Here is a 25,274-nt window from a genome sequence, read left to right on the forward strand (position 1 = left end):
TATACATGGCCACAGAGACACCTGATGAGAGGGTCCATGATCTCCCAGTATATACATGGCCACAGGGTCACCTGAAGAGAAGGTCCATGATCTCCCGGTATATACATGGCCACAGTGACACCTGCAGAAAGGGCCCATGATCTCCCGGTATATACATGGCCACAGAGACACCTGATGAGAAGGTCCATGATCTCCCGGTATATACATGGCCACAGGGTCACCTGAAGAGAAGGTCCATGATCTCCCGGTATATACATGGCCACAGGGCCACCTGAAGAGAGGGTCCATGATCTCCCGGTATATACATGGCCACAGGGCCACCTGAAGAGAGGGTCCATGATCTCCCAGTATATACATGGCCACAGGGTCACCTGAAGAGAAGGTCCATGATCTCCCGGTATATACATGGCCACAGTGACACCTGCAGAGAGGGTCCATGATCTCCCAGTATATACATGGTCACAGTGACACCATTTATGGAACAGCAGATGCTATAATGCAGAATGAGGTTATTATACAGTCCCTGCAGAACCCGTGTCTATGGTTACCACCTCATCCTTTTAATTACACAGGTTCTGCGGCTGGCTGACTTAAGACTCCATTTCACCTGGTTTTAAACTGCCACAGAACCTGTGTAATTAATATGTGTCTGGAATTAAAGGGATGAGGTGGTCACCCTACCCGTGTCCCTGGCATCTTCCCTCAATACCTGGGAGCCCAGAGCCTGGCACAGCCCCTCATACAGGTCTCTTGTCCGGAGATGGGTGACGTTGGGTCTCTGCAGCCAGGTCTCCTCTGTGTCCACGCTTGGCGCGTTCTCATGTAGGATCTTCTCATACTTGGCCACGTTTTGTGCCAGTCTCGTGTTCTCCGGATCTGTGCAGGGTCGGGGAGAGAGGTAAGTGGCAGGAGACTCCCTCTCTACACTCTGGGTGTATTTACTAAAGTGTGGGATTATGTGGAGATGGTTCCCATAGCAACCAGCTAGATTCTAGCTCTTATCTCCTAGAGGGTGCTAGATCAATGATAAGTAGGGGGACATTTACTAAGACGGGAGTTCTATGTCACATGGGATGTTGCTATAGGCAACCAATCAGAATCTACTTATTTATTTAGCACCTTCTAGAAGATAAGAGATAGTATCTGATTGGTTGCCCATAGCAACATCCCATCTGAAATAGATCTCCCATCTTACTAAATTAACTGAGTACGCCCCCCAGCCCAGTGCCTGATTAGGCTGCAGTCTAGGGTACCAGGACTTGGGGGCGCCACTCAGACAGCAGCCAGGCAGTGACATTCGGTGCCTGGATGTCTGACAGACAAAAGGTCCCCATGTACAATGTTGACGCAAGCAAAATGTCAACAAGGAAAAAGTCGACACATGACAAGATTGAGTTTTGGGGAGTTTTCTATTTGGTTTGACTGTTTTCCTGCTTTCCGATCCACATGGATTCTGGTTGGGAACAGTAAAGTGTGGCGGGCACCGCGCGCCTCCTGACCCGAAACATGGCGAGCAAAGTGAGGGGACGGGGTACAATAAGTGGGGCGGCTACGTGCCCTGGTGTCGACAATGACAGCAAGCAATTTTGAAAAACTCATGTCGATCTGGTGCATGTTGACCTCTTTCTGCTGACGTAGACATTGGGTATTTGTTTCCTAGCACGGCGCCCACGATTTTAATCTTATTACATCGTTTTGATCATATCGATGCGATCGATGCAATCAAAACTATGATTTAATTGTACAGGCACCCTGATGGGCGATTACTATGTTATATGCACCCCAATTGTTAACGCCACTGCCACTATTAACGGCAACCCGAAGCGTGGTGAGCGAGGGGCGGCGGTACGCATCCTCCGACCTTTTGATACCCCCACTATCAACGTTGGCGTTGATTTTATATAGTGTGGCGAGCGCAGCGAGCCCGCGAGGGGTGGCGGTACGCATCCTCCGACCTTTTCATACCCCCACTATCCACGTCGGCGTGGAGTTGATTTTATATAGTGTGGCGATTTTAGTGAGTTGATTTTATATAGAGCGTCCGCTCGCCACGCTTCGGGCTCGGTGGCTCGCTGCGCTCGCCACACTATATAAAATGAACTCCACGCCGACGTGGATAGTGGGGGTATGAAAAGGTCGGAGGACGCGTACCTCCGCCCCTCGCCACGCTTCGGGTTGGCGTTGATAGTGGGGGTGGCGTTAACAATGGGGGGTGCATTTAACATAGTAATCGCCCATTAGGGTGCCTGTACAATTAGAAATCGCATCGCATGCCATTGTAATGGCATGCGATGCGATATTAAAATTGTACAGTGCAGCTCTTAGGACACGAAAATTGGGTCCCATCGCATCCCGTTGCATACCACTAATTAAGGTATGCGATGGGCGTTGTGCTAGAAAACAAGTACCGGACATTGTGTTTGATCTATAGCACACCTGTAAAATTCAGACTGTAATACACTACAGGGCTATAACTACATTAATGTCAAGATCCTCAGATGACTGCGGAGCTTCTGGCTAATTCAGTAATCTGGGAATAGGACACCGGACCCGCATCAGAGTCGATCGCTGTAGTGCGAATTCACAATCCTAATGATTATCGAATGACTGCCCCTGTGTACTGACTCTGTGCCCCTACACTGAGCAGAAGAAGGAGACCCCCACAGCTGGAGGAGGTACAAGCGCCGCTTGCATTGGTGGGGGGAGTCAAACCCTTTCATACCCCTGGTCTCACGCTCCTCCTCCTCTACCCCTCCCTTCCTCTACTCCCCCTCTCTACTGACCCTCTCATCCTATACACCCCTCTCCTCCTTTACCTCTGCCCTCTCCTCCTCTACCCCTCTCTCCCCCTCTGCCACCCCTCCGTCCTCCTCTACCCTTCCCTCTCCCCCTCTGCCGCCCCTCTGTCCTCCTCAACCCCTCTGCTGCCCCTCTGTCCTCCTCCCTCTCCCCCCTCTCCCCCTCTGCCGCCCCTCTGTCCTCCTCCCTCTCCCCCCTCTCCCCCTCTGCCGCCCCTCTGTCCTCCTCTACTCCTCCCTCTCCCCCTCTGCCGCCCCTCTGTCCTCCTCTACCCCTCCCTCTCCCCCTCTGCCGCCCCTATGTCCCCCTCTGCCACCCCTCTGTCCTTCTCTACCCCTCCCTCTCCCCCTCTGCCGCCCCTCTTTCCTCCTCTACCCCTGGTGTGTGACTGTATCTGTACATCTGTGGTGTGTGACTGTATCTGCACATCTGTGGTGTGTGACTGTGTATCTGCACATTTGTGAACTGTTATTACTATGGATTCCGGATGTACTAATGGTTAAAACCATGTGCCATATACATTAATAATAATCATTTCTTATTAAACAGCGGAATACAGCAGCAGCCTGTCCGTCACACAGTACATACCACATACCATAGAGCAGACACTCCCGGGACAGGTACAGCGCCTGGGAGACATTCCCTGCCTGTAAGACACAATAGTACAGGGTACACAGTGATAATATCCCAGGATACACCGGGCGTCGTGAGCAATGGAAATGTTGGACAGATATTTAGGACAAGCACTCCATGAGGAGGTGAGCTCTGTGCTGCAGCGACAACTGTAAGCTCATAGGACAAGGTTTATTCTCTCTCTGGTAAAGTCAATGTGCAATCTCTAGCGTGGCGGCGCTGTCCCGTGTTTATGGACAGATGAGGTCTAGAGGTGTGAATCAGGCCCTATTTCACATCCTTAGAAAGCAAAGGCCACGGAAAGTAATTTTGTGCTGCCAGCTCCATCCCGGCTGAGGTTGAGGATTTTCCTTGTAAAATCCCTTCCCTCAGCGGATTGTTTTACCATGTGCACAGGAACAGCCCCCCCTCTACTGGCTATGACCGAACACGCCAACACCATAAACCTCCTACAGCTCACTGACTCAGGGCAGAAGCAGCTCACCGGTGGGATTAATATAAACTGTGAGAGACTGATGTAATACATCGGGCAGCTTCACATCCCCCATAGAAAGCTATGGGGGATGCGGCCGATGGCGGTACAGGAGGGATCACAGCAGAGATCGGATATTCCTTCTGCGGTCCTCTTGATACATTCAGTGGATACTTAATATTTTATATAAACGGGTGTTTTCGGGGATTTAGCCGCAAATATAGAATGATAAATGGGCCCCTGAGATGCAGAATTAGAGCAGTTCTGCTGTCACAGAGAAACACTAGTGAGGGAACAATGGGCGCAGACAGTATTTGTACCCCCGAAAATAGAACCCATTGCAAAATGCTGGAACGGTGGCGTCGGGGGCTGAGGGTGTTGTTCATTTAATTGACATAAGCAATATTCTGCACAGATGACATTTTGCGGAGATGCAGCGCTCCAGTGATACAGAAACACCGAATGCTGATTAAGCAGTGAGGGGAACATAAACCACTGAAGGGTTCCTGCAGGCTGCACTTTAGTAGCTAGTCATGTGTTATGGTAATGAAGGTGGGCATTAGGCCTATCAGAGCAGGGGGGAGGGATTAGAATGGTTAGGAGTGATCACGTGCTAGAGTGATCTGCGCCTGTCCTGAGAAGCCCCGCCCACCCTTCCCTATTTTTCTTCTTCGGCGGCGGTAAAGAACGGTCATCTCTGATAAATCTGTGTGTGTGTAGATAGTGGGTGCACTCTCCCTTGACATCGATTGTCATGGGCCATGCTTCTGCCCGGGTGGTTGTGTAGGGAGAGTGATCACCAGCGGTGTGTATGCATGGTGATGTTTAACCCCCCACTTTCCTATAGTGACCGTTCTTTGGTGCCACCATTTATAGTTATATAGTTAATTGTTAAAATAAATTTTGTCATTCATTTTGAAACGCCAGCGCTTGTGTCCGTGTCTTTATTTCAGGTTAAGTTATTAGATAAGTTAAGGTCAAGTTATAGTTCATTTTGGTAAGTTTTAAAGTGTGGCCTGGAGATACCCGATGGTGAGATTAAGCCTGCAGCATTGTGTAGTGTACTTGTGAGTATGTATACTGCTATGTGACCCGAGCTGGGGGTGACAGGCACCTGTGTGTGCGTGCGTGTGTATGTGTGCAGGGGGGGGGGTTTCTGTAGGGAAGAGTGAAAGTCATCCTTAGATCAAAGCACATTCCGCAGCTGAATGTGGAATGAGGCAGACAGGTGACACTTTGTGCTGCGGAAAGACTGAGTGCTGTAACGCTCACATCAAAAACAGGCGAATGAATAAAAGATTGCAGGTTACAGTATTTTCCTGAGGAATAAGAGTGATCAGTGCTGTATCTTTTACTTTGGTTTTATGAATGTAAATTAGTTTTTTCTTCTTCAAAAATAGGATTTTTATTTTTTTTATTTGAGGACGTTCCCACCGTTCCCACCGGGCCCCGCATCTGTACCCCTTGTAGCATCTTGTAGGACTGAGGGGCAGATTTATTAAGCTCAGTGAAGTGATAAAGTGGCTGGTACTTTATCTCCAATCAGCCCCTAACTGTCATATTTCAAACTCAGCCTGTAACTAGACAGTTAGAAGTTGACTGGCCGGTGATAAAGTACCAGCCACATTATCACGTCACCAAGCTTAATAAATCTGGCAGGTAAGAACCTCTCGGCCCATCTCGTCTGCCTTGCAGTTTGGTAGAGAGAGAAACTGATGACTGTGCCGGTTGCAGTGGACCATCGATGATTCTAAATCATCGATTTAGGTGCCGGGACACAGAGCATAGCCCCACCCCCGACAGCCCAGAAGCCCCTCCTCCACGGGCCAGTCTCCGAAAATGGATGACCATCGATAGCTAAAACTATCATCGATGGCAACCATCGATGGCAAAGGCACCGATGGCCATCCCTACCAGAGCCTCACTAGTTCCTCTCTCTCAGCCGCATTGTGGCTATAACAGGAAATGATGTCACAGCATCCAGCTCTGGGGCTGATTCAGAACTGGGAGCCCAGCAATAAGGCACATATACAGTACGGAGACCTCCTCCCAGAATCCTCTGCTCCCCCTCAATCATTGTGCATCAAGTAATTAAACTGAATGGAAATGAGACCTTACATGTGGGCCTGATTCAGACCTGATCTATGGGCTGTGAATCTCTGAAGCCCAGAGATCAGGTAACCGGTGCCCCCAGAGCGTCTCCCCACCCCTGCGCAGCCGTGGGCACAGGTGGAAAACCATTCGCAATGACTCACAGCAATAACCCCCATTAGAGGTGTCTGCCCTGTAACAGTATACAGCCACAGCGTTATAATGTCATTTCCGTGAACGGAGACATCGCATTTGGGTGATTACATGACCTGACTCTTCTGATGGGACCTCTATGGTCGTATAATGAGGTCACAAACATGGCGTACAAATCATTCACAGGAACATTACATATTGCTGGAACTTACTTTATAGTAGGAAAAGGCCAAATAATCCAACGCATATTCCAGAGTCCCTTGGTCTTCAGTGTACCAGCTGCCATAGGAACCCCGGAACATTCTGACCGCTTCCTCCAGCCATGGTATAGAATGGTAATAATCCTCCATGTCATAGGCCACCTGCAGGACAGTGGGGAATTGTGGTAAGCAAGCTTTTCCTTCAGTATCGCTCTGTAATAACCTGCCAGGCCTCTGCTCTGGGGATACATATAACATCCCAGTTACTTAACCAGTGAGATTGGTTTATTGTTAGCAGCTGTACTCACTGTTACATGCACACTGGCGTTGAAACATAGAGGGGTTCCATACAGCTCCCCTGCGGGTGAGTGCGTGCTGTAAATGGGTAACTGTGCAGGGATGCTGGAACGGTATGATAACAGGAAATGACCAGGAGACGTCTATATCCAACAGAACCGCAGTACACAGTAATGAAACAAGATGGCCACTGCACATACTCAGTAGATATCTCAGTGGCCATATTGGGACAGGGGTATGAAGCCTCCCTAGAGAACTGGAAGACTCTTTCAAAACTTAAAGCCCAAGGGTGGGATTAAGCAAGCATATCATATCGTATAGAAGACATCCCACTACTTATCACATGCATAGTGGCCTTTATTAATGTGATATTCATAAATAATTGTTTAGATGCATTTTACCCTTGGGGCCTGATTCAGATTCAATTGCTGCGCAGCGAATTTGCAGCCATGCGTACAGCGCTTTCCGTTACGACTCGGCTATTTACCATGACGGACGTTACACTCTGATCGCATTACACCCCGTAATCGCCATGTCGCGCCCTGTAAAATCCGCTGTAAATGCCTCGTGTAGCAATCTCTTACTGTAAATCAGTTCGGAAAGTCTCTGCTCGCTTCCACATGGAAGAACTGACGGTATTCCCGGGCGCAGGGCACACACATGTTCCCTGTTACTGTAACGCTTGCATTAAATTAAGCCCAGGCTTCGCTACTGACACGAGTTCAAATTTCCTTCTAATATATTATAAATTTGGGATTTCTCAGAAACGGGGAAGAAATGAAGCCTGATACAGGGGAATGTAATATCTGCCAGACACGTACAAATCTGTGCGGCGTAATACAGACATCTGTGCGGAATACAGCGCTGTAATGTGAGACCCAGGCTCAGCTCCCCGTGTGTCCCATTGTACATACTTTACAGTCATTTATCAAGGGAAATAGTTTCCTGAAAGGTAAAACATTTCTTTTTTTTGGACACAGACCTGGGGCATCCAGTTATTTCAGAATAACTTAAAACTCACTGTAAGGCTTAGGGGCTCATTTATTAAGTAGTCAGCGTGATTTTGCCATGAGAACTATAATTTCTTATCGCCCCTATTCACGCCAATAAGAAATTAAGTACTGCCGGATGTGTTATTGATCACATACATGTACAGTGGCTGACATGTTGCCGATCTGTGGATTTACGGCAAAATAGTGTCTGTTTTCGTTCAAAATAGATGAAATTTGTATTTCATCTATTCAATGTTTTTCATTTTTTTAAAACATTGTAAAAAAAACCCGTAGATCCGCCAATCCACGTGTTTTTCAGCGGAACCGGTGGTAATTTACAAATTCAGTGGCCATTTCCGCTAATGCAAAATTGGCTTTTTAAAGAGCCAAGTCTGCAGTGGCGAATCCTGGCCACTCCGCCGGCGAAAAAGGTCAGGATTGAATACTCGAGTCCCGTCATATCTATGGATCGGGAAATAACGGTAAACATTGAATAACCCCCCCCCCCCCCCTCAGTGCTGCAACATTTATCTAGTGCATTCTATGAAGTGGTCGCTACAGTCTGATCGGTTGCCATGGGCAACTTCCCCACTCGTCCACATTTGAAGGCTTAATACATTTTCTCCCGAAGACCCCCACCTTAATCTGTCCCCCTAATGGTTCTGTATGCTAAATGATCCCAAATGGGTGTGGCCTAGGGTACCGACAGTTGGGATCCCGACTGCCCGGACTCAGACAGCATGGTGAGTGCAACATAGCCCCATGCAGGCTCACTGTGCTAGCCAGGCTGCGGGCACGGTGGCTCACTATGCTCGCCACCTATTCTATTCTCCCTCTATGGGGGTCGTGGACCCCCATGAGGGAGAATAGCGGGTGGCCGTCGGCCAACCGTCTGTCGGAGTTTTGACAGTCGTGATCCCGACGTCGGGTTAAATGACTGTCGGGCCCGCGTCCGGCACCCATCCCAAATACCAGTTTATTAAGGCAAAATGGACATGGCCATTGGCCAATGACAAGAGAGTGCAGTTCCCGATGTTCCTCACCTTCCCGATATGGAAGCAGTCATCGGCAGACATGGTGGAGACCTGGTCATCTCTGTGCAGGAGACTGAAGTGTGTTCTGGGTCCCGTCTGGAATATTCCTTTCGCCAAACCCTTTACATTCAAGGCGTAGACGTCCTGTAATCTCATGAGGGCTTTCGCCGCTCCTTCAACGTCCTCCGATATGGGAAGTCTCGCCTCCACCTTCTCATACCCATCCTTCAGCGCTGGAGAGGAGAACAACGTACAGCATCAGAAGCGAACTATGGAGGAGATAACGTGTGCGTATATAAAGAGCTGACCAATCAGCTCTCGCCATTATTCAAACACAGCCAGTAACATGGCAGTTTGAAGGTGACTGGTTTGTACCTGAAGCTGATTGGTTGGTCGTTCTCCAAGCTCTGATAAATCTCTGCCTCAATCTCAACTTACACCAAGGGTTAAATGTAATAAAGCTCAAATTTAAAAGAGGGGATGTTGCCAATAGCAACAAATAATGGTGTGATAAAATGTGTGAATGGTAAAAAATAGTTGTGTATGATAACTGGTGCTCCACCTCCAGACATTCAGATCCCAACTGTCATTTTTAAACACATGACAGCGGCTGATTGGCTGGAGCACCATTTATCTTCTGGAAAGGTTTTCATCACTCGTTAATAAATTGAGCTGGTAAAGAAGGCCCTGCATCGGCGGATTCTGCTGTTTGCTCCATTCAGCACCTTGTGGGTTGCCATGTGGAAGAAATCTGTCTATTTGCCACCCCGGGACCAAGTGCCCGGACCAAGTTTAGACCCATTAAGGCCGGTAAGTGAGAAGACAACAGCACAGACTCATCTTCTGATCACATGTCCGATAACTGGTCCAATCGGCTCTATGGGAATAATTCTGGGAATCATCCGCACATTCTAGAACATCAGGATAATTGCAGCAATATTCAGTATCCAATCTAGTCATTCTGCAGAAGCGTTGCTTCATTTCCAAATATTCTGCCTGTATAACAGATCAGGGCTACACTGGTGGGACCCGGTATCCGCAGATTACCCCATCATGTTATTATCTGTATGAGGGAAGGATTTGGAATGTAAATATACATTTCCTGGAGACAGCGGCGTAACAATGGCACAATGGTATTGCAGCTCAAGTGGTGGCAGGGGGGAGCCGGTGCTGTGGTGGCGCATGGTCTCTGCAGATTCCAATGGGTCTAGACCTTCCATATAATGTCCCTCCAAAAATGGCCGCCACCTTGGAGGAGACATATACTAGAGGTCCTACTGGACAATTGTATAGATGCTCGAGGTCCTATTGGGTAGCGTATGTTGCTACCCGAAAGTTACAGATACTTGGTAGCAATATATAACGTATAAACACCTGGCCGGGGGGCTTCTGAAAAGCCCATTGCCGCCAGTCTCCCAGGCCGGGATCCCCTCTCGGCAGATTGCATCATTGTAGCCCCCCCACACTGCTATGCAATTCCTGTAATAATAAATTTGCACGGCGGGACAATGGCCACGATCACGCTGGTTACACCCCCAAACACAACCTTTCCCTTAAAGCTCCACCCCCCACCCTTGTCGTGTCACGCTGGGGCCCCTTCGACCCCCCCCCACACACACACTTTACGGAGCTGACTGCCCTCTCCCGGACAGGGCAGCCACAAAGAGGGCAACCCTGCATGAAACCCCTGGCAACAAGCATTTAGGTAAAAAATTATAATAAATGTATGGGGGTTGTGTGCAAAATGTAGTTACACCACTGTCTGGAGATATCCTTTGTGGGCAAAAGATTTGTTTAGGATTTGCATTTTTCCTTTTCCTATTTTACAACTTTTTTTGTAAATTTTTGTAACTCACATTGACCGCCGGACAATCATCACTGAAACACAAACTTCACATTTTCCGAATCTTCCCCCCTGACTCTGGGCTACAGAGACAGCAGGGAGCAGGGTATGAGATGAGAGGAATGTGGAAGGTTTGCCCGAGGCCGCTGTCTGTTATATAACACGTGGTGGATCCTGCCCTCTCTGCCGCTTCTCATTACATGAACACAACTCAGACCAAGGTGTCCTCAGCGTAATTGGATAATTAGAGGCCAGGTCACCCCATGTTATTTGGCAGATAGATTATAGGTGTCTGTTCTTGGGTCAAACAATAAATCTCCATCATCATCATCATCCTAACACTGATGAAGGCTGAGATAGGAAGGTAAATAAGGCTGATCTGTGACATTAGTGTCTTATTAGCGTTCTCATTACCCAGGAGAGCAGAACGTTGCAAAATACTTGACCTATGCTTTCCCTCTGCCCCTGCCTTCCCTTTATCTTTGCTTTCCTTTTACCCCCTGCCTTCCCTTTACCCTCTGCCTTCCATTTACCCCACCTTCCCTTTAGCTTTGCTTTCCTTTTACCACTGCATTCCCTTTAACCCCTGCCTTCCCTCTACCCCTGCCTTCCCTCTACCCCTGCCTTCCCTCTACCCCTGCTTTCCCTTTGTATTTGCTTTCCTTTTACCCCTGCTTTCCCTTTGTATTTGCTTTCCTTTTACCCCTGCTTTCCCTTTGTATTTGCTTTCCCTCTACCCCTGCTTTCCCTTTAACCCCTGCCTTCCCTCTACCACTGCCTTCCCTCTACCCCTGCTTTCCCTCTACCCCTGCTTTCCCTTTGTATTTGCTTTCCCTCTACCCCTGCTTTCCCTTTAACCCCTGCCTTCCCTCTACCACTGCCTTCCCTCTACCCCTGCTTTCCCTTTGTATTTGCTTTCCTTTGTATTTGCTTTCCTTTTACCCCTGCCTTCCCTCTACCACTGCCTTCCCTCTACCACTGCCTTCCCTCTACCACTGCCTTCCCTCTACCCCTGCCTTCCCTTTATCTTTGCTTTTCTTTTACCCCTGTCTTCCCTTTATATTTGCTTTCCTTTTACCAGTGCCTTCTGTTAAACCCTGCCTTCCCTTTACCCATACCTTTACCCCTGCCTTCCCTTTACCCATAGCTTTACCCCTGCCTTCCCTTTACCCATACCTTTAACCCTGCCTTCTGTTTACCCCTACCATTACCCCTGCCTTCCCTTTACCCATACCATTACCCCTGCCTTCCCTTTACCCATAGCTTTACCCCTGCCTTCCGTTTACCCCTACCATTACCCCTGCCTTCCCTTTACCCATAGCTTTACCCCTGCCTTCCGTTTACCCCTACCATTACCCCTGCCTTCCCTTTACCCATAGCTTTACCCCTGCCTTCCGTTTACCCCTACCATTACCCCTGCCTTCCCTTTACCCTCTGCCTTCCCTTTACCCACCCGTCTTCCCTTTACCCATACCTTTACTTTACCCTTGCCTTCCCTTTACCCCTGCCTTCCATTTACCCTTGCCTTCCATTTACCTTGCCCTTGCCTTACATTTACCCTGCCTTCCCTTTACCGCTGCCTTACATTTAACCTTACTTTAACTTTACCCTGCCTTCCTTTTACCCCTGCCTTCCCTTTACCCCTGCCTTCCCTTTACCCCTGCCTTTCCTTTACCACTGCCTTCCCTTTACCCCCTGCCTTCCCTTTACCCTGCCTTCCCTTTACCTCTGATGTTATCGTTGGCCTCGGGACTGTTCACCACATTCATCCACTCGGACTGCAGCCTCTTTAACAAGGTGTAGGCCACAATTGGGTCTGACACCGGGGTCTCAGCCACGTGGTGGAAAGCTGCCACTTTCCTATAGAACCTGGAAGAGATAAAGAGATTGTTTATATGAGCAGTAACCCAAACCCATTGTACAGAGCGGCTGTGCAATAATATACTGATGCTGCAGGGGGCGTCTTGTGTGGATAGACGCCTGCCGCCGCCTCCTCTGATACGCTGCTGCATTCAATGCTGCAATGTCCCATTCTCTGTCACCTCTGCACTGAAGCTTTTGCGCCACTTTGGTTTCAGCTAAAGGAGGGCAAATAATGGAGTAGTTTCTAAAAACGAACTGAGCAGCCATGTTCTTCACCGGGGGAACTAACGCTGTATAGAGAAAGCATGGATCATTCTAGAACATACTCTAGAAGCTGACAGCAGATTCCCCCTGTACCCCTGGAGGACCATTACACAGCTGATAGGAGCCGGCGGTATTTCAACACAAGGAATAATAATAATAATAATAATAATAATAATAATAATAATAATAGCAATATTCTGGTTGACTTTCAAATCTGCGAATTTTGTAGCTTTGCCAGCCACCTAATCGCCACCCACAAAAACATCCCCCCCCCCCCCCCCCACGATTTTCCCCGCAGGCATGTGAAAAATCATTATTTATCATTATTTGTCATGTTATATTTTATACATATTGCAATGTGACTGTGGGCCGGATGCAATAAGCTTTTGAAAGTGACCAATCAGCTCCTGTCTGACATTTTTCAAACACAGCCTGTGACATGGCAGGTAGGTGCTGATTGGTTGTTTATCACTCTCCATTTTATCACTTTGGAAGTTTAGTGCACCTGGCCCTGTATATGTCCTTATAGCGATGTGACCACGTGCATCCCATTACTTGTCCTGTTCCCCGGCCTATCACAGATATCACTGATATGTCCCCCACATACTCTGTGACCTCACGGATCAGGAATCCCAGGCTCGGGGTGACTCACTGAGCCACGGATCTGACGTGTTCTCAGTCTTACATGATTCATACACAGACACTTCCGAAGCTTAGCTTATAGGGGCTGACGCTGTATCTCTGTGATGGCCTTAGCTCCCTATACACTGCGTGATCTGACCGATTTCACCTGATTCCGACTGATCGGACCGAGAAATCGGCACACATCGCATGTGTTTGACTTCCCATCTGATCATATGAGCGGTCCGTGCGCATCAGAACGGAGTAGGGGGTCGGACCTGCTTGCACGTTCGACCTCCGATTCAGACCCACTCCCGGCGGCGGGGAACGGGGCCACATGCGATACATCCTGCCGCCTGAGAAGGTTCCGGGCGGCTCAAGGGCAATCGGATGACCATATATTGCTGCCAGACATCGCAGTAGTGTATGGCCACCCTGAATCGTTGTAGCCCATACTACTCGCCTATATGAGATTTCTAGCTTCTGAGAGATCCTTGTAGCGGTATAATACTAAAACGTCTGTTTTCGGAATTTGGGCGCTTTACCCATATGTACCAAGCATTACCCTATATGGGCATATGGGCATTTTCCCCTGAGAGAGATCCAATGAGATCCCACCCAATGCCCTCCCATGGCCGTCGCATCAATCTGCGCATAGGGACTCCCAGGTCCAAAACCCAGTAGTTCCGTGGTTGCAAACCAGTCCAAATTTGGCAATGTTGGGTGGTCTTGCCCTGTGCCGGCTGCCCCCCCCCCTCCCCATCCTAGGGAAAACAGCTGCAGTTTTGCAAAAATAAGAAAAAAAAAGAAGCAAAAGCTGAACCAGGCCCTATATGACGTAACACGGTAGAACCTGCGGCTGTCGCCCCATCACAGCTGTCGCGTCTGACACACACGAGGATTCTGCAGCTGTTACAGAACGGAACCTTACTATGTAACTGTAGAACGTGATCTGGCTGCAGAACTGCGGACGGAGCAGGTGCTGAGCCTGGGAGAGGACAGAACACGCTCCGTTCCCACTGTCTCGCATACACCCGGCGGTGGGGATACCGTCGCCATGCCACCGTGACAAAAAATAAACAAGAGGGAGAGAAATGTTAGGCTGCCGCTGCAACTGTCTCTCCCCCCCACTGAGCTGAGCTGGGGAGAGAGGCTGTGCAGCGGCGGCAGCCTGTCATCTCTCTCCTCACTGCCTGGTGGAGGGAGGAGCAGGCCCCGGGCTTTCCAGCAGACCCGGGCAAAAAGCACCCGCTCCTCCCCCTCTTGACGCCTCTGCCGGCGTCAGAATCCCAACATCAATGAGCAGGAGCGTCTTAGAGAGGAGGATTCCCGTGTGCAGCCTGCTCAGTCGGGCCCCTCCTCTCTGCCGGGAGCAGCACTGGGAGCGCTCTAGTGCTCAGACCCCACTGTAAATGCGCGAACCTCTGCTGCGCTGGCACTCAGGGCCTGTGTGCACTGTACACACTGCACCCATTATAGATACGCCACTGTCAATGAGGATGCCGGTGCCAGATGTATGCGGGTGGCTTCTGGTGAGGCTGGGAAGGTGAGGGTTAGGGTTAGACACTAGGGGCCAGATGTATCAAGCTTCAAAAGTGATAAAATGGAGAGTGGTAAACAGCCAGCCAATCAGCTCCTACCTGCCATGTCACAGACTGGGTTTGAAAAATAACAGGTAGGAGCTGATTGGCTGGGAGTTTATCACTCTCCACTATCCACGCTGTGGGGAGGTAAGGTTAGGCATTTAGATGGGGAGCTTAGGGTTAGACTATGGGGCGGGTGGGTGGGGGTCAGGTTTAGGTGGTAGGGTTAGGGTGTGAGGGATGGTTTGGGAATTACTAGCATGTTATCCAGTCAGCATCACACCATCCACTTTCATTCAACAAGTGGGCGGATGTGCGGTTTATGTGGGTTGGTGGGGAGGGGGGTAGGTGGTGCAGACATGTGTGAGAGTCTGCAAGCCACCCCCGTCCACCTACTAGAGACCCCCACTGAGACCCACTGACCTTGCATCCAAATCTGTCTGGTAACAATCAGGGCCATGCGCAGCACAAAGAATAAACATCACCATTTGCATTATTATCCGCATAGCGAGCGCCTCTGAATTAGCCCCACTGACTGGACCCCAGTAACATAGTTCTGCAACTCTGACAGACGTTTCTATTGTGTTATAGAACTGCTGTATGGAGACAGGGGAACGGTGACCAGGGCCGCCATCAGGGGGGTGCTATGGGGACAACTGTCCCGGGCCCGGCTTCTCTGACAGTTACTAGACAGACGTTCCTGTTATCTTATAGAACTGCTGTATGGAGACAGGGGAACTGTGACCAGGGCCGCCATCAGGGGAGAGCTATGGGGACAACTGTCCTGGGCCCGGCTGCTCTGACAGTTACTAGACAGACGTTCCTGTTGTGTTATAGAACGGCTGTATGGGGACCGGGGAACTGTGACCAGGGCCACCATCAGGGGGGTGCTATGGGGACAACTGTCCCAGGCCCGGCTGCTCTGACAGTTACTAGACAGACGTTTATGTTGTGTTATAGAACTGCTGTGTATGGAGACAGGGGAACTCTGACCAGGGCCATCATCAGGGGGGTGCTATGGGGACAACTGTCCCGGGCCCTGCTGCTCTGACAATTACTAGACAGACGTTCCTGTTGTGTTATAGAACTGCTGTATGGAGACAGGAGAACTGTGACCAGGGCCGTCATCAGGGGGGTGCTATGGGGACAACTGTCCCGGGCCCGGCTGCTCTGACAATTACTAGACAGACGTTCCTGTTGTGTTATAGAACTGCTGTATGGAGACAGGGGAACTGTGACCAGGGCCGCCATCAGGGGGGTGCTATGGGGACAACTGTCCCGGGCCCGGCTTCTCTGACAGTTACTATACAGACGTTTATATTGTGTTATAGAACTGCTGTATGGAGACAGGGGAACTGTGACCAGGGCCGCCATCAGGGGGGTGCTATGGGAACAACTGTCCCAGGCCCGGCTGCTCTGACAGTTACTATACAGACGTTTATATTGTGTTATAGAACTGCTGTATGGAGACCGGGGAACTGTGACCAGGGCCGCCATCAGGGGGGTGCTATGGGGACAACTGTCCCGGGCCCGGCTTCTCTGACAGTTACTAGACAGACGTTCCTGTTATCTTATAGAACTGCTGTATGGAGACAGGGGAACTGTGACCAGGGCCGCCATCAGGGGAAAGCTATGGGGACAACTGTCCTGGGCCCGGCTGCTCTGACAGTTACTAGACAGACGTTCCTGTTGTGTTATAGAACTGCTGTATGGGGACCGGGGAACTGTGACCAGGGCCACCATCAGGGGGGTGCTATGGGGACAACTGTCCCAGGCCCGGCTGCTCTGACAGTTACTAGACAGACGTTTATGTTGTGTTATAGAACTGCTGTGTATGGAGACAGGGGAACTCTGACCAGGGCCATCATCAGGGGGGTGCTATGGGGACAACTGTCCCGGGCCCTGCTGCTCTGACAATTACTAGACAGACGTTCCTGTTGTGTTATAGAACTGCTGTATGGAGACAGGAGAACTGTGACCAGGGCCGTCATCAGGGGGGTGCTATGGGGACAACTGTCCCGGGCCCGGCTGCTCTGACAATTACTAGACAGACGTTCCTGTTGTGTTATAGAACTGCTGTATGGAGACAGGGGAACTGTGACCAGGGCCGCCATCAGGGGGGTGCTATGGGGACAACTGTCCCAGGCCAAACCGCTCTGACAATTACTAGACAGACGTTCCTGTTGTGTTATAGAACTGCTGTATGGAGACAGGAGAACTGTGACCAGGGCCGTCATCAGGGGGGTGCTATGGGAACAACTGTCCCAGGCCCGGCTGCTCTGACAGTTACTATACAGACGTTTATATTGTGTTATAGAACTGCTGTATGGAGACAGGGGAACTGTGACCAGGGCCGCCATCAGGGGGGTGCTATGGGGACAACTGTCCTGGGCCCGGCTGCTCTGACAGTTACTAGACAGACGTTCCTGTTGTGTTATAGAACTGCTGTATGGAGACAGGGGAACTGTGACCAGGGCCGCCATCAGGGGGGTGCTATGGGGACAACTGTCCCAGGCCCGGGCGCTCTGACAGTTACTAGACAGACGTTTATGTTGTGTTATAGAACTGCTGTGTATGGAGACAGGGGAACTCTGACCAGGGCCATCATCAGGGGGGTGCTATGGGGACAACTGTCCCGGGCCCTGCTGCTCTGACAATTACTAGACAGACGTTCCTGTTGTGTTATAGAACTGCTGTATGGAGACAGGAGAACTGTGACCAGGGCCGTCATCAGGGGGGTGCTATGGGGACAACTGTCCCGGGCCCGGCTGCTCTGACAATTACTAGACAGACGTTCCTGTTGTGTTATAGAACTGCTGTATGGAGACAGGGGAACTGTGACCAGGGCCGCCATCAGGGGGGTGCTATGGGGACAACTGTCCCAGGCCAAACCGCTCTGACAATTACTAGACAGACGTTCCTGTTGTGTTATAGAACTGCTGTATGGAGACAGGAGAACTGTGACCAGGGCCGTCATCAGGGGGGTGCTATGGGAACAACTGTCCCAGGCCCGGCTGCTCTGACAGTTACTATACAGACGTTTATATTGTGTTATAGAACTGCTGTATGGAGACAGGGGAACTGTGACCAGGGCCGCCATCAGGGGGGTGCTATGGGGACAACTGTCCCGGGCCCGGCTGCTCTGACAGTTACTAGACAGACGTTCCTGTTGTGTTATAGAACTGCTGTATGGAGACAGGGGAACTGTGACCAGGGCCGCCATCAGGGGGGTGCTATGGGGACAACTGTCCCAGGCCCAGCTGCTCTGACAGTTACTAGACAGACGTTCCTGTTATCTTATAGAACTGCTGTATGGAGACAGGGAACTGTGACCAGGGCCGCCATCAGGGGGGTGCTATGGGGACAACTGTCCCAGGCCCGGCTGCTCTGACAGTTACAAGACAGACGTTTATGTTGTGCTATAGAACTGCTGTATGGAGACAGGGGAACTGTGACCAGGGCCGCCATCAGGGGGGTGCTATGGGAACAACTGTACCGGGCTCGGCTGCTCTGACAGTTACTAGACAGACGTTTATGTTGTGTTATAGAACTGCTGTATGGAGACCGGGGAACTGTGACCAGGGCCGCCATCAGGGGGGTGCTATGGGGACAACTGTCCCGGGTCCGGCTGTGATGACAGTTACCAGACAGACGTTCCTGTTATCTTATAGAACTGCTGTATGGAGACAGGGAACTGTGACCAGGGCCGCCATCAGGGGGGTGCTATGGGGACAACTGTCCCGGGCCCGGCTGCTCTGACAGTTACTAGACAGACGTTCCTGTTGTGTTATAGAACTGCTGTATGGAGACAGGGGAACTGTGACCAGGGCCGCCATCAGGGGGGGAGCTATGGGGACAACTGTCCCAGGCCCGGCTGCTCTGACAGTTACTAGACAGACGTTTATGTTGTGTTATAGAACTGCTGTGTATGGAGACAGGGGAACTCTGACCAGGGCCATCATCAGGGGGGTGCTATGGGGACAACTGTCCCGGGCCCTGCTGCTCTGACAATTACTAGACAGACGTTCCTGTTGTGTTATAGAACTGCTGTATGGAGACAGGGGAACTGTGACCAGGGCCGCCATCAGGGGGGTGCTATGGGGACAACTGTCCCGGGCCCGGCTGCTCTGACAGTTACTAGACAGATGTTCCTGTTGTGTTATAGAACTGCTGTATGGAGACAGGGGAACTGTGACCAGGGCCGCCATCAGGGGGGTGCTATGAGAACAACTGTCCCAGGCCCGGCTGCTCTGACAGTTACTAGACAGACGTTCCTGTTGTGTTATAGAACTGCTGTGTATGGAGACAGGGGAACTGTGACCAGGGCCGTCATCAGGGGGGTGCTATGGGGACAACTGTCCCAGGCCCGGCTGCTCTGACAGTTACTAGACAGACGTTCCTGTTATCTTATAGAACTGCTGTATGGAGACAGGGAACTGTGACCAGGGCCGCCATCAGGGGGGTGCTATGGGGACAACTGTCCCAGGCCCGGCTGCTCTGACAGTTACAAGACAGACGTTTATGTTGTGCTATAGAACTGCTGTATGGAGACAGGGGAACTGTGACCAGGGCCGCCATCAGGGGGGTGCTATGGGAACAACTGTCCCAGGCCCGGCTGCTCTGACAGTTACAAGACAGACGTTTATGTTGTGCTATAGAACTGCTGTATGGAGACAGGGGAACTGTGACCAGGGCCGCCATCAGGGGGGTGCTATGGGGACAACTGTCCCGGGCCCGGCTGCTCTGACAGTTACTAGACAGACGTTCCTGTTGTGTTATAGAACTGCTGTATGGAGACAGGGGAACTGTGACCAGGGCCGCCATCAGGGGGGTGCTATGGGGACAACTGTCCCGGGCCTGGCTGCTCTGACAGTTACTAGACAGACGTTTATGTTGTGTTATAGAACTGCTGTATGGAGACAGGGGAACTGTGACCAGGGCCGCCATCAGGGGGGTGCTATGGGAACAACTGTCCCAGGCCCGGCTGCTCTGACAGTTACTAGACAGACGTTCCTGTTATCTTATAGAACTGCTGTATGGAGACAGGGGAACTGTGACCAGGGCCGCCATCAGGGGGGTGCTATGGGGACAACTGTCCCAGGCCCGGCTGCTCTGACAGTTACTAGACAGACGTTCCTGTTATCTTATAGAACTGCTGTATGGAGACAGGGAACTGTGACCAGGGCTGTCATCAGGGGGGTGCTATGGGGACAACTGTCCCAGGCCCGGCTGCTCTGACAGTTACTAGACAGACGTTTATGTTGTGTTATAGAACTGCTGTATGGAGACAGGGGAACTGTGACCAGGGCCATCATCAGGGGGGTGCTATGGGGACAACTGTCCCGGGCCCGGCTGCTCTGATAGTTACTAGACAGACATTCCTGTTGTGTTATAGAACTGCTGTATGGAGACAGGGGAACTGTGACCAGGGCCGCCATCAGGGGGGTGCTATGGGGACAACTGTCCCGGGCCCGGCTTCTCTGACAGTTACTATACAGACGTTTATATTGTGTTATAGAACTGCTGTATGGAGACAGGGGAACTGTGACCAGGGCCATCATCAGGGGGGTGCTATGGCGACAACTGTCCCGGGGCTCGGCTGCTCTGACAGCTACTAGACAGACGTTCCTGTTGTGTTATAGAACTGCTGTATGGAGACAGGGGAACTGTGACCAGGGCCGCCATCAGGGGGGTGCTATGGGGACAACTGTCCCAGGCCCAGCTGCTCTGACAGTTACTAGACAGACGTTCCTGTTATCTTATAGAACTGCTGTATGGAGACAGGGAACTGTGACCAGGGCCATCATCAGGGGGGTGCTATGGCGACAACTGTCCCGGGGCTCGGCTGCTCTGACAGCTACTAGACAGACGTTCCTGTTGTGTTATAGAACTGCTGTATGGAGACAGGGGAACTGTGACCAGGGCTGCCATCAGGGGGGAGCTATGGGGACAACTGTCCCAGGCCCGGGTGCTCTGACAGTTACTAGACAGACGTTCCTGTTGTGTTATAGAACTGCTGTATGGAGACAGGGGAACTGTGACCAGGGCCGCCATCAGGGGGGTGCTATGGGGACAACTGTCCCAGGCCTGGCTGCTCTGACAGTTACTAGACAGACGTTTCTGTTATCTTATAGAACTGCTGTATGGAGACAGGGAACTGTGACCAGGGCCGTCATCAGGGGGGTGCTATGGGGACAACTGTCCCGGGCCCGGCTGCTCTGGCAGTTACTAGACAGACGTTTATGTTGTGTGGTAGAACTGCTGTATGGAGACAGGGGAACTGTCGCCAGGGCCGTCATCAGGGGGGTGCTATGGGGACAACTGTCCCGGGCCTGGCTGCTCTGACAGTTACCAGACAGACGTTTATGTTGTGTTATAGAACTGCTGTATGGAGACAGGGGAACTGTGACCAGGGCCGCCATCAGGGGGGTGCTATGGGGACAACTGTCCCAGGCCCGGCTGCTCTGACAGTTACAAGACAGACGTTTATGTTGTGTTATAGAACTGCTGTATGGAGACAGGGGAACTGTGACCAGGGCCGCCATCAGGGGGGTGCTATGGGAACAACTGTCCCGGGCTCGGCTGCTCTGACAGTTACTAGACAGACGTTTATGTTGTGTTATAGAACTGCTGTATGGAGACAGGGGAACTGTGACCAGGGCCATCAGGGGGGTGCTATGGGGAACACTGTCCCGGGCCCGGCTGCTCTGACAGTTACCAGACAGACGTTTATGTTGTGTTATAGAACTGCTGTATGGAGACAGGGGAACTGTGACCAGGGCCGCCATCAGGGGGGTGCTATGGGGACAACTGTCCCGGGCCCGGCTGCTCTGACAGTTACTAGACAGACGTTCCTGTTATCTTATAGAACTGCTGTATGGAGACAGGGGAACTGTGACCAGGGCCATCATCAGGGGGGTGCTATGGGGACAACTGTCCCGGGCCCGGCTGCTCTGACAGTTACCAGACAGACGTTTATGTTGTGTTATAGAACTGCTGTATGGAGACAGGGGAACTGTGACCAGGGCCATCATCAGGGGGGTGCTATGGGGAACACTGTCCCGGGCCCGGCTGCTCTGACAGTTACTAGACAGACGTTCCTGTTATCTTATAGAACTGCTGTATGGAGACAGGGGAACTGTGACCAGGGCCGCCATCAGGGGGGTGCTATGGGGACAACTGTCCCGGGCCCGGCTGCTCTGACAGTTACTAGACAGACGTTCCTGTTATCTTATAGAACTGCTGTATGGAGACAGGGGAACTGTGACCAGGGCCGTCATCAGGGGGGTGCTATGGGGACAACTGTCCCGGGCCCGGCTGCTCTGACAGTTACTAGACAGACGTTCCTGTTGTGTTATAGAACTGCTGTATGGAGACAGGGAACTGTGACCAGGGCCGTCATCAGGGGGGTGCTTTGGGGACAACTGTCCCGGGCCCGGCTGCTCTGACAGTTACTAGACAGACGTTTATGTTGTGTTATAGAACTGCTGTATGGAGACAGGGGAACTGTGACCAGGGCCGCCATCAGGGGGGTGCTATGGGGACAACTGTCCTGGGCTCGGGCGCTCTGACAGTTACTAGACAGACGATTACGTTGTGTTATAGAACTGCTGTATGGAGACAGGGGAACTGTGACCAGGGCCGCCATCAGGGGGGTGCTATGGGGAACACTGTCCTGGGCCCGGCTGCTCTGACAGTTACTAGACAGACGTTTATGTTGTGTTATAGAACTGCTGTATGGAGACAGGGGAACTGTGACCAGGGCCATCATCAGGGGGGTGCTATGGGGACAACTGTCCCAGGCCCGGCTGCTCTGACAGTTACTAGACAGACGTTCCTGTTATCTTATAGAACTGCTCTCTGGAGACAAGGGAACGGTGACCAGGGCCGCCATCAGGGGGGTGCTATGGGGACAACTGTCCTGGGCTCGGGCGCTCTGACAGTTACTAGACAGACGATTACGTTGTGTTATAGAACTGCTGTATGGAGACAGGGAACTGTGACCAGGGCCGCCATCAGGGGGGTGCTATGGGGACAACTGTCCCGGGCCCGGCTGCTCTGACAGTTACTAGACAGACGTTTATGTTGTGTTATAGAACTGCTGTATGGAGACAGGGGAACTGTGACCAGGGCCGTCATCAGGGGGGTGCTATGGGGACAACTGTCCCAGGCCCGGCTGCTCTGACAGTTACTAGACAGACGTTCCTGTTGTGTTATAGAACTGCTGTGTATGGAGACAGGGGAACTGTGACCAGGGCCGTCATCAGGGGGGTGCTATGGGGACAACTGTCCCGGGCCCGGCTGCTCTGACAGTTACTAGACAGACGTTGCTGTTGTGTTATAGAACTGCTGTATGGAGACAGGGAACTGTGACCAGGGCCGTCATCAGGGGGCTGCTTCGGGGACAACTGTCCCGGGTCCGGCTGTGATGACAGTTACCAGACAGACGTTCGTGTTGTGTTATAGAACTGCTGTATGGAGACAGGGGAACTGTGACCAGGGCCGCCATCAGGGGGGTGCTATGGGGACAACTGTCCCGGGCCCGGCTGCTCTGACAGTTACTAGACAGACGTTGCTGTTGTGTTATAGAACTGCTGTATGGAGACAGGGGAACTGTGACCAGGGCCGCCATCAGGGGGGTGCTATGGGGACAACTGTCCCAGGCCCGGCTGCTCTGACAGTTACTATACAGACGTTTATATTGTGTTATAGAACTGCTGTATGGAGACCGGGGAACTGTGACCAGGGCCGCCATCAGGGGGGTGCTATGGGGACAACTGTCCCGGGCCCGGCTTCTCTGACAGTTACTAGACAGACGTTCCTGTTATCTTATAGAACTGCTGTATGGAGACAGGGGAACTGTGACCAGGGCCGCCATCAGGGGAGAGCTATGGGGACAACTGTCCTGGGCCCGGCTGCTCTGACAGTTACTAGACAGACGTTCCTGTTGTGTTATAGAAATGCTGTATGGAGACAGGGGAACTGTGACCAGGGCCGTCATCAGGGGGCTGCTTCGGGGACAACTGTCCCGGGTCCGGCTGTGATGACAGTTACCAGACAGACGTTCGTGTTGTGTTATAGAACTGCTGTATGGAGACAGGGGAACTGTGACCAGGGCCGCCATCAGGGGAGTGCTATGGGGACAACTGTCCCGGGCCCGGCTGCTCTGACAGTTACTAGACAGACATTCCTGTTATCTTATAGAACTGCTCTCTGGAGACAAGGGAACGGTGACCAGGGCCGCCATCAGGGGGGTGCTATGGGGACAACTGTCCCGGGCTCGGGCGCTGTGACAGTTACTAGACAGACGTTTATGTTGTGTTATAGAACTGCTGACAGGAGACAGGGAACTGTGACCAGGGCCACCATCAGGGGGGTGCTATGGGGACAACTGGCCCAGGCCCGGCTGCTCGTACAGTTACTAGACAGACGTTCCTGTTGTGTTATAGAACCGCTGTATGGAGACAAGGGAACGGTGACCAGGGGCCGCCATCAGGGGGGTGCTATGGGGACAACTGTCCCAGGCCCGGGCGCTCTGACAGTTACTAGACAGACGTTTATGTTGTGTTATAGAACTGCTGTATGGAGACAAGGGAACTGTGACCAGGGCCGCCATCAGGGGGGTGCTATGGGGACAACTGTCCCAGGCCCGGCTGCTCTGACAGTTACTAGACAGACGTTCCTGTTGTGTTATAGAACTGCTGTATGGAGACAGGGGAACTGTGACCAGGGCCGCCATAAGGGGGGTGCTATGGGGACAACTGTCCCAGGCCCGGGCGCTCTGACAGTTACTAGACAGACAGTTATGTTGTGTTATAGAACTGCTGTATGGGGACAGGGGAACTGTGACACCTAGATGCTGACTTTCTGGAGCCAGGGGGGGGGGGGGGGAAGGCTGGTTTGTCCATCAAGAGGCATTGCAGAGGGCAGCATATTGGAAGTGAGGGGTGGCATAGAAGTTGGTACAGGTACATGTGGCCTGATTCATGCTAGGCTGCATATAATCCCCCCCCCCCCTCCGCCGCCCGGATCCCCTCGCTATCATGTGGTTGCCTGGACGAATAACCTTTCGAAACAATATTTTTTTCCATTTGTGGATAAAAGATTGCCACAGTTGCGTCTTTGCCCCCATTTGTTATTACTGGTGCAGAGGGTGGCATGGAGATAATGATGCTGGGTCAGTGAGCGGCTGGGTGGCGGACAGCAGGTGGCTCCAGTAGATATTGATGCTGGGTCAGTGAGCGGCTGGGTGGCGGATAGCAGGCGGCTCCAGTAGATAATGATGCTGGGTCAGTGAGCGGCTGGGTGGCGGACAGCAGGCGGCTCCAGGAGATAATGATGCTGGGTCAGTAAGCGGCTGGGTGGCGGATAGCAGGCGGCTCCAGGAGATAACGATGCTGGGTCAGTGAGCGGCTGGGTGGCGGATAGA

The 25,274-nt window shown here is 51.8% G+C and overlaps 1 protein-coding gene across 1 annotated transcript in view; it reads right to left on the reverse strand.

Moving 5' to 3' along the window:
- The window catches only part of P4HA3 (prolyl 4-hydroxylase subunit alpha 3), a 63,737-nt gene that overhangs the window by 37,297 nt on the left and 1,166 nt on the right, over positions 1–25,274 (reverse strand). The window contains exons 2-6 of the mRNA XM_083171356.1: positions 12,241–12,383; positions 8,681–8,904; positions 6,361–6,510; positions 3,395–3,446; positions 710–876 (exon numbers count right to left, since the gene is read on the reverse strand). Of these exons, the coding sequence (XP_083027482.1) occupies positions 710–876; positions 3,395–3,446; positions 6,361–6,510; positions 8,681–8,904; positions 12,241–12,383 (736 nt within the window). The remainder of the gene's footprint in view (positions 1–709; positions 877–3,394; positions 3,447–6,360; positions 6,511–8,680; positions 8,905–12,240; positions 12,384–25,274) is intronic.

Source organism: Crinia signifera, chromosome 2 (genome assembly GCF_055691185.1).
Source record: "Crinia signifera chromosome 2, ASM5569118v1, whole genome shotgun sequence".
Lineage (NCBI taxonomy): Eukaryota > Metazoa > Chordata > Amphibia > Anura > Myobatrachidae > Crinia > Crinia signifera.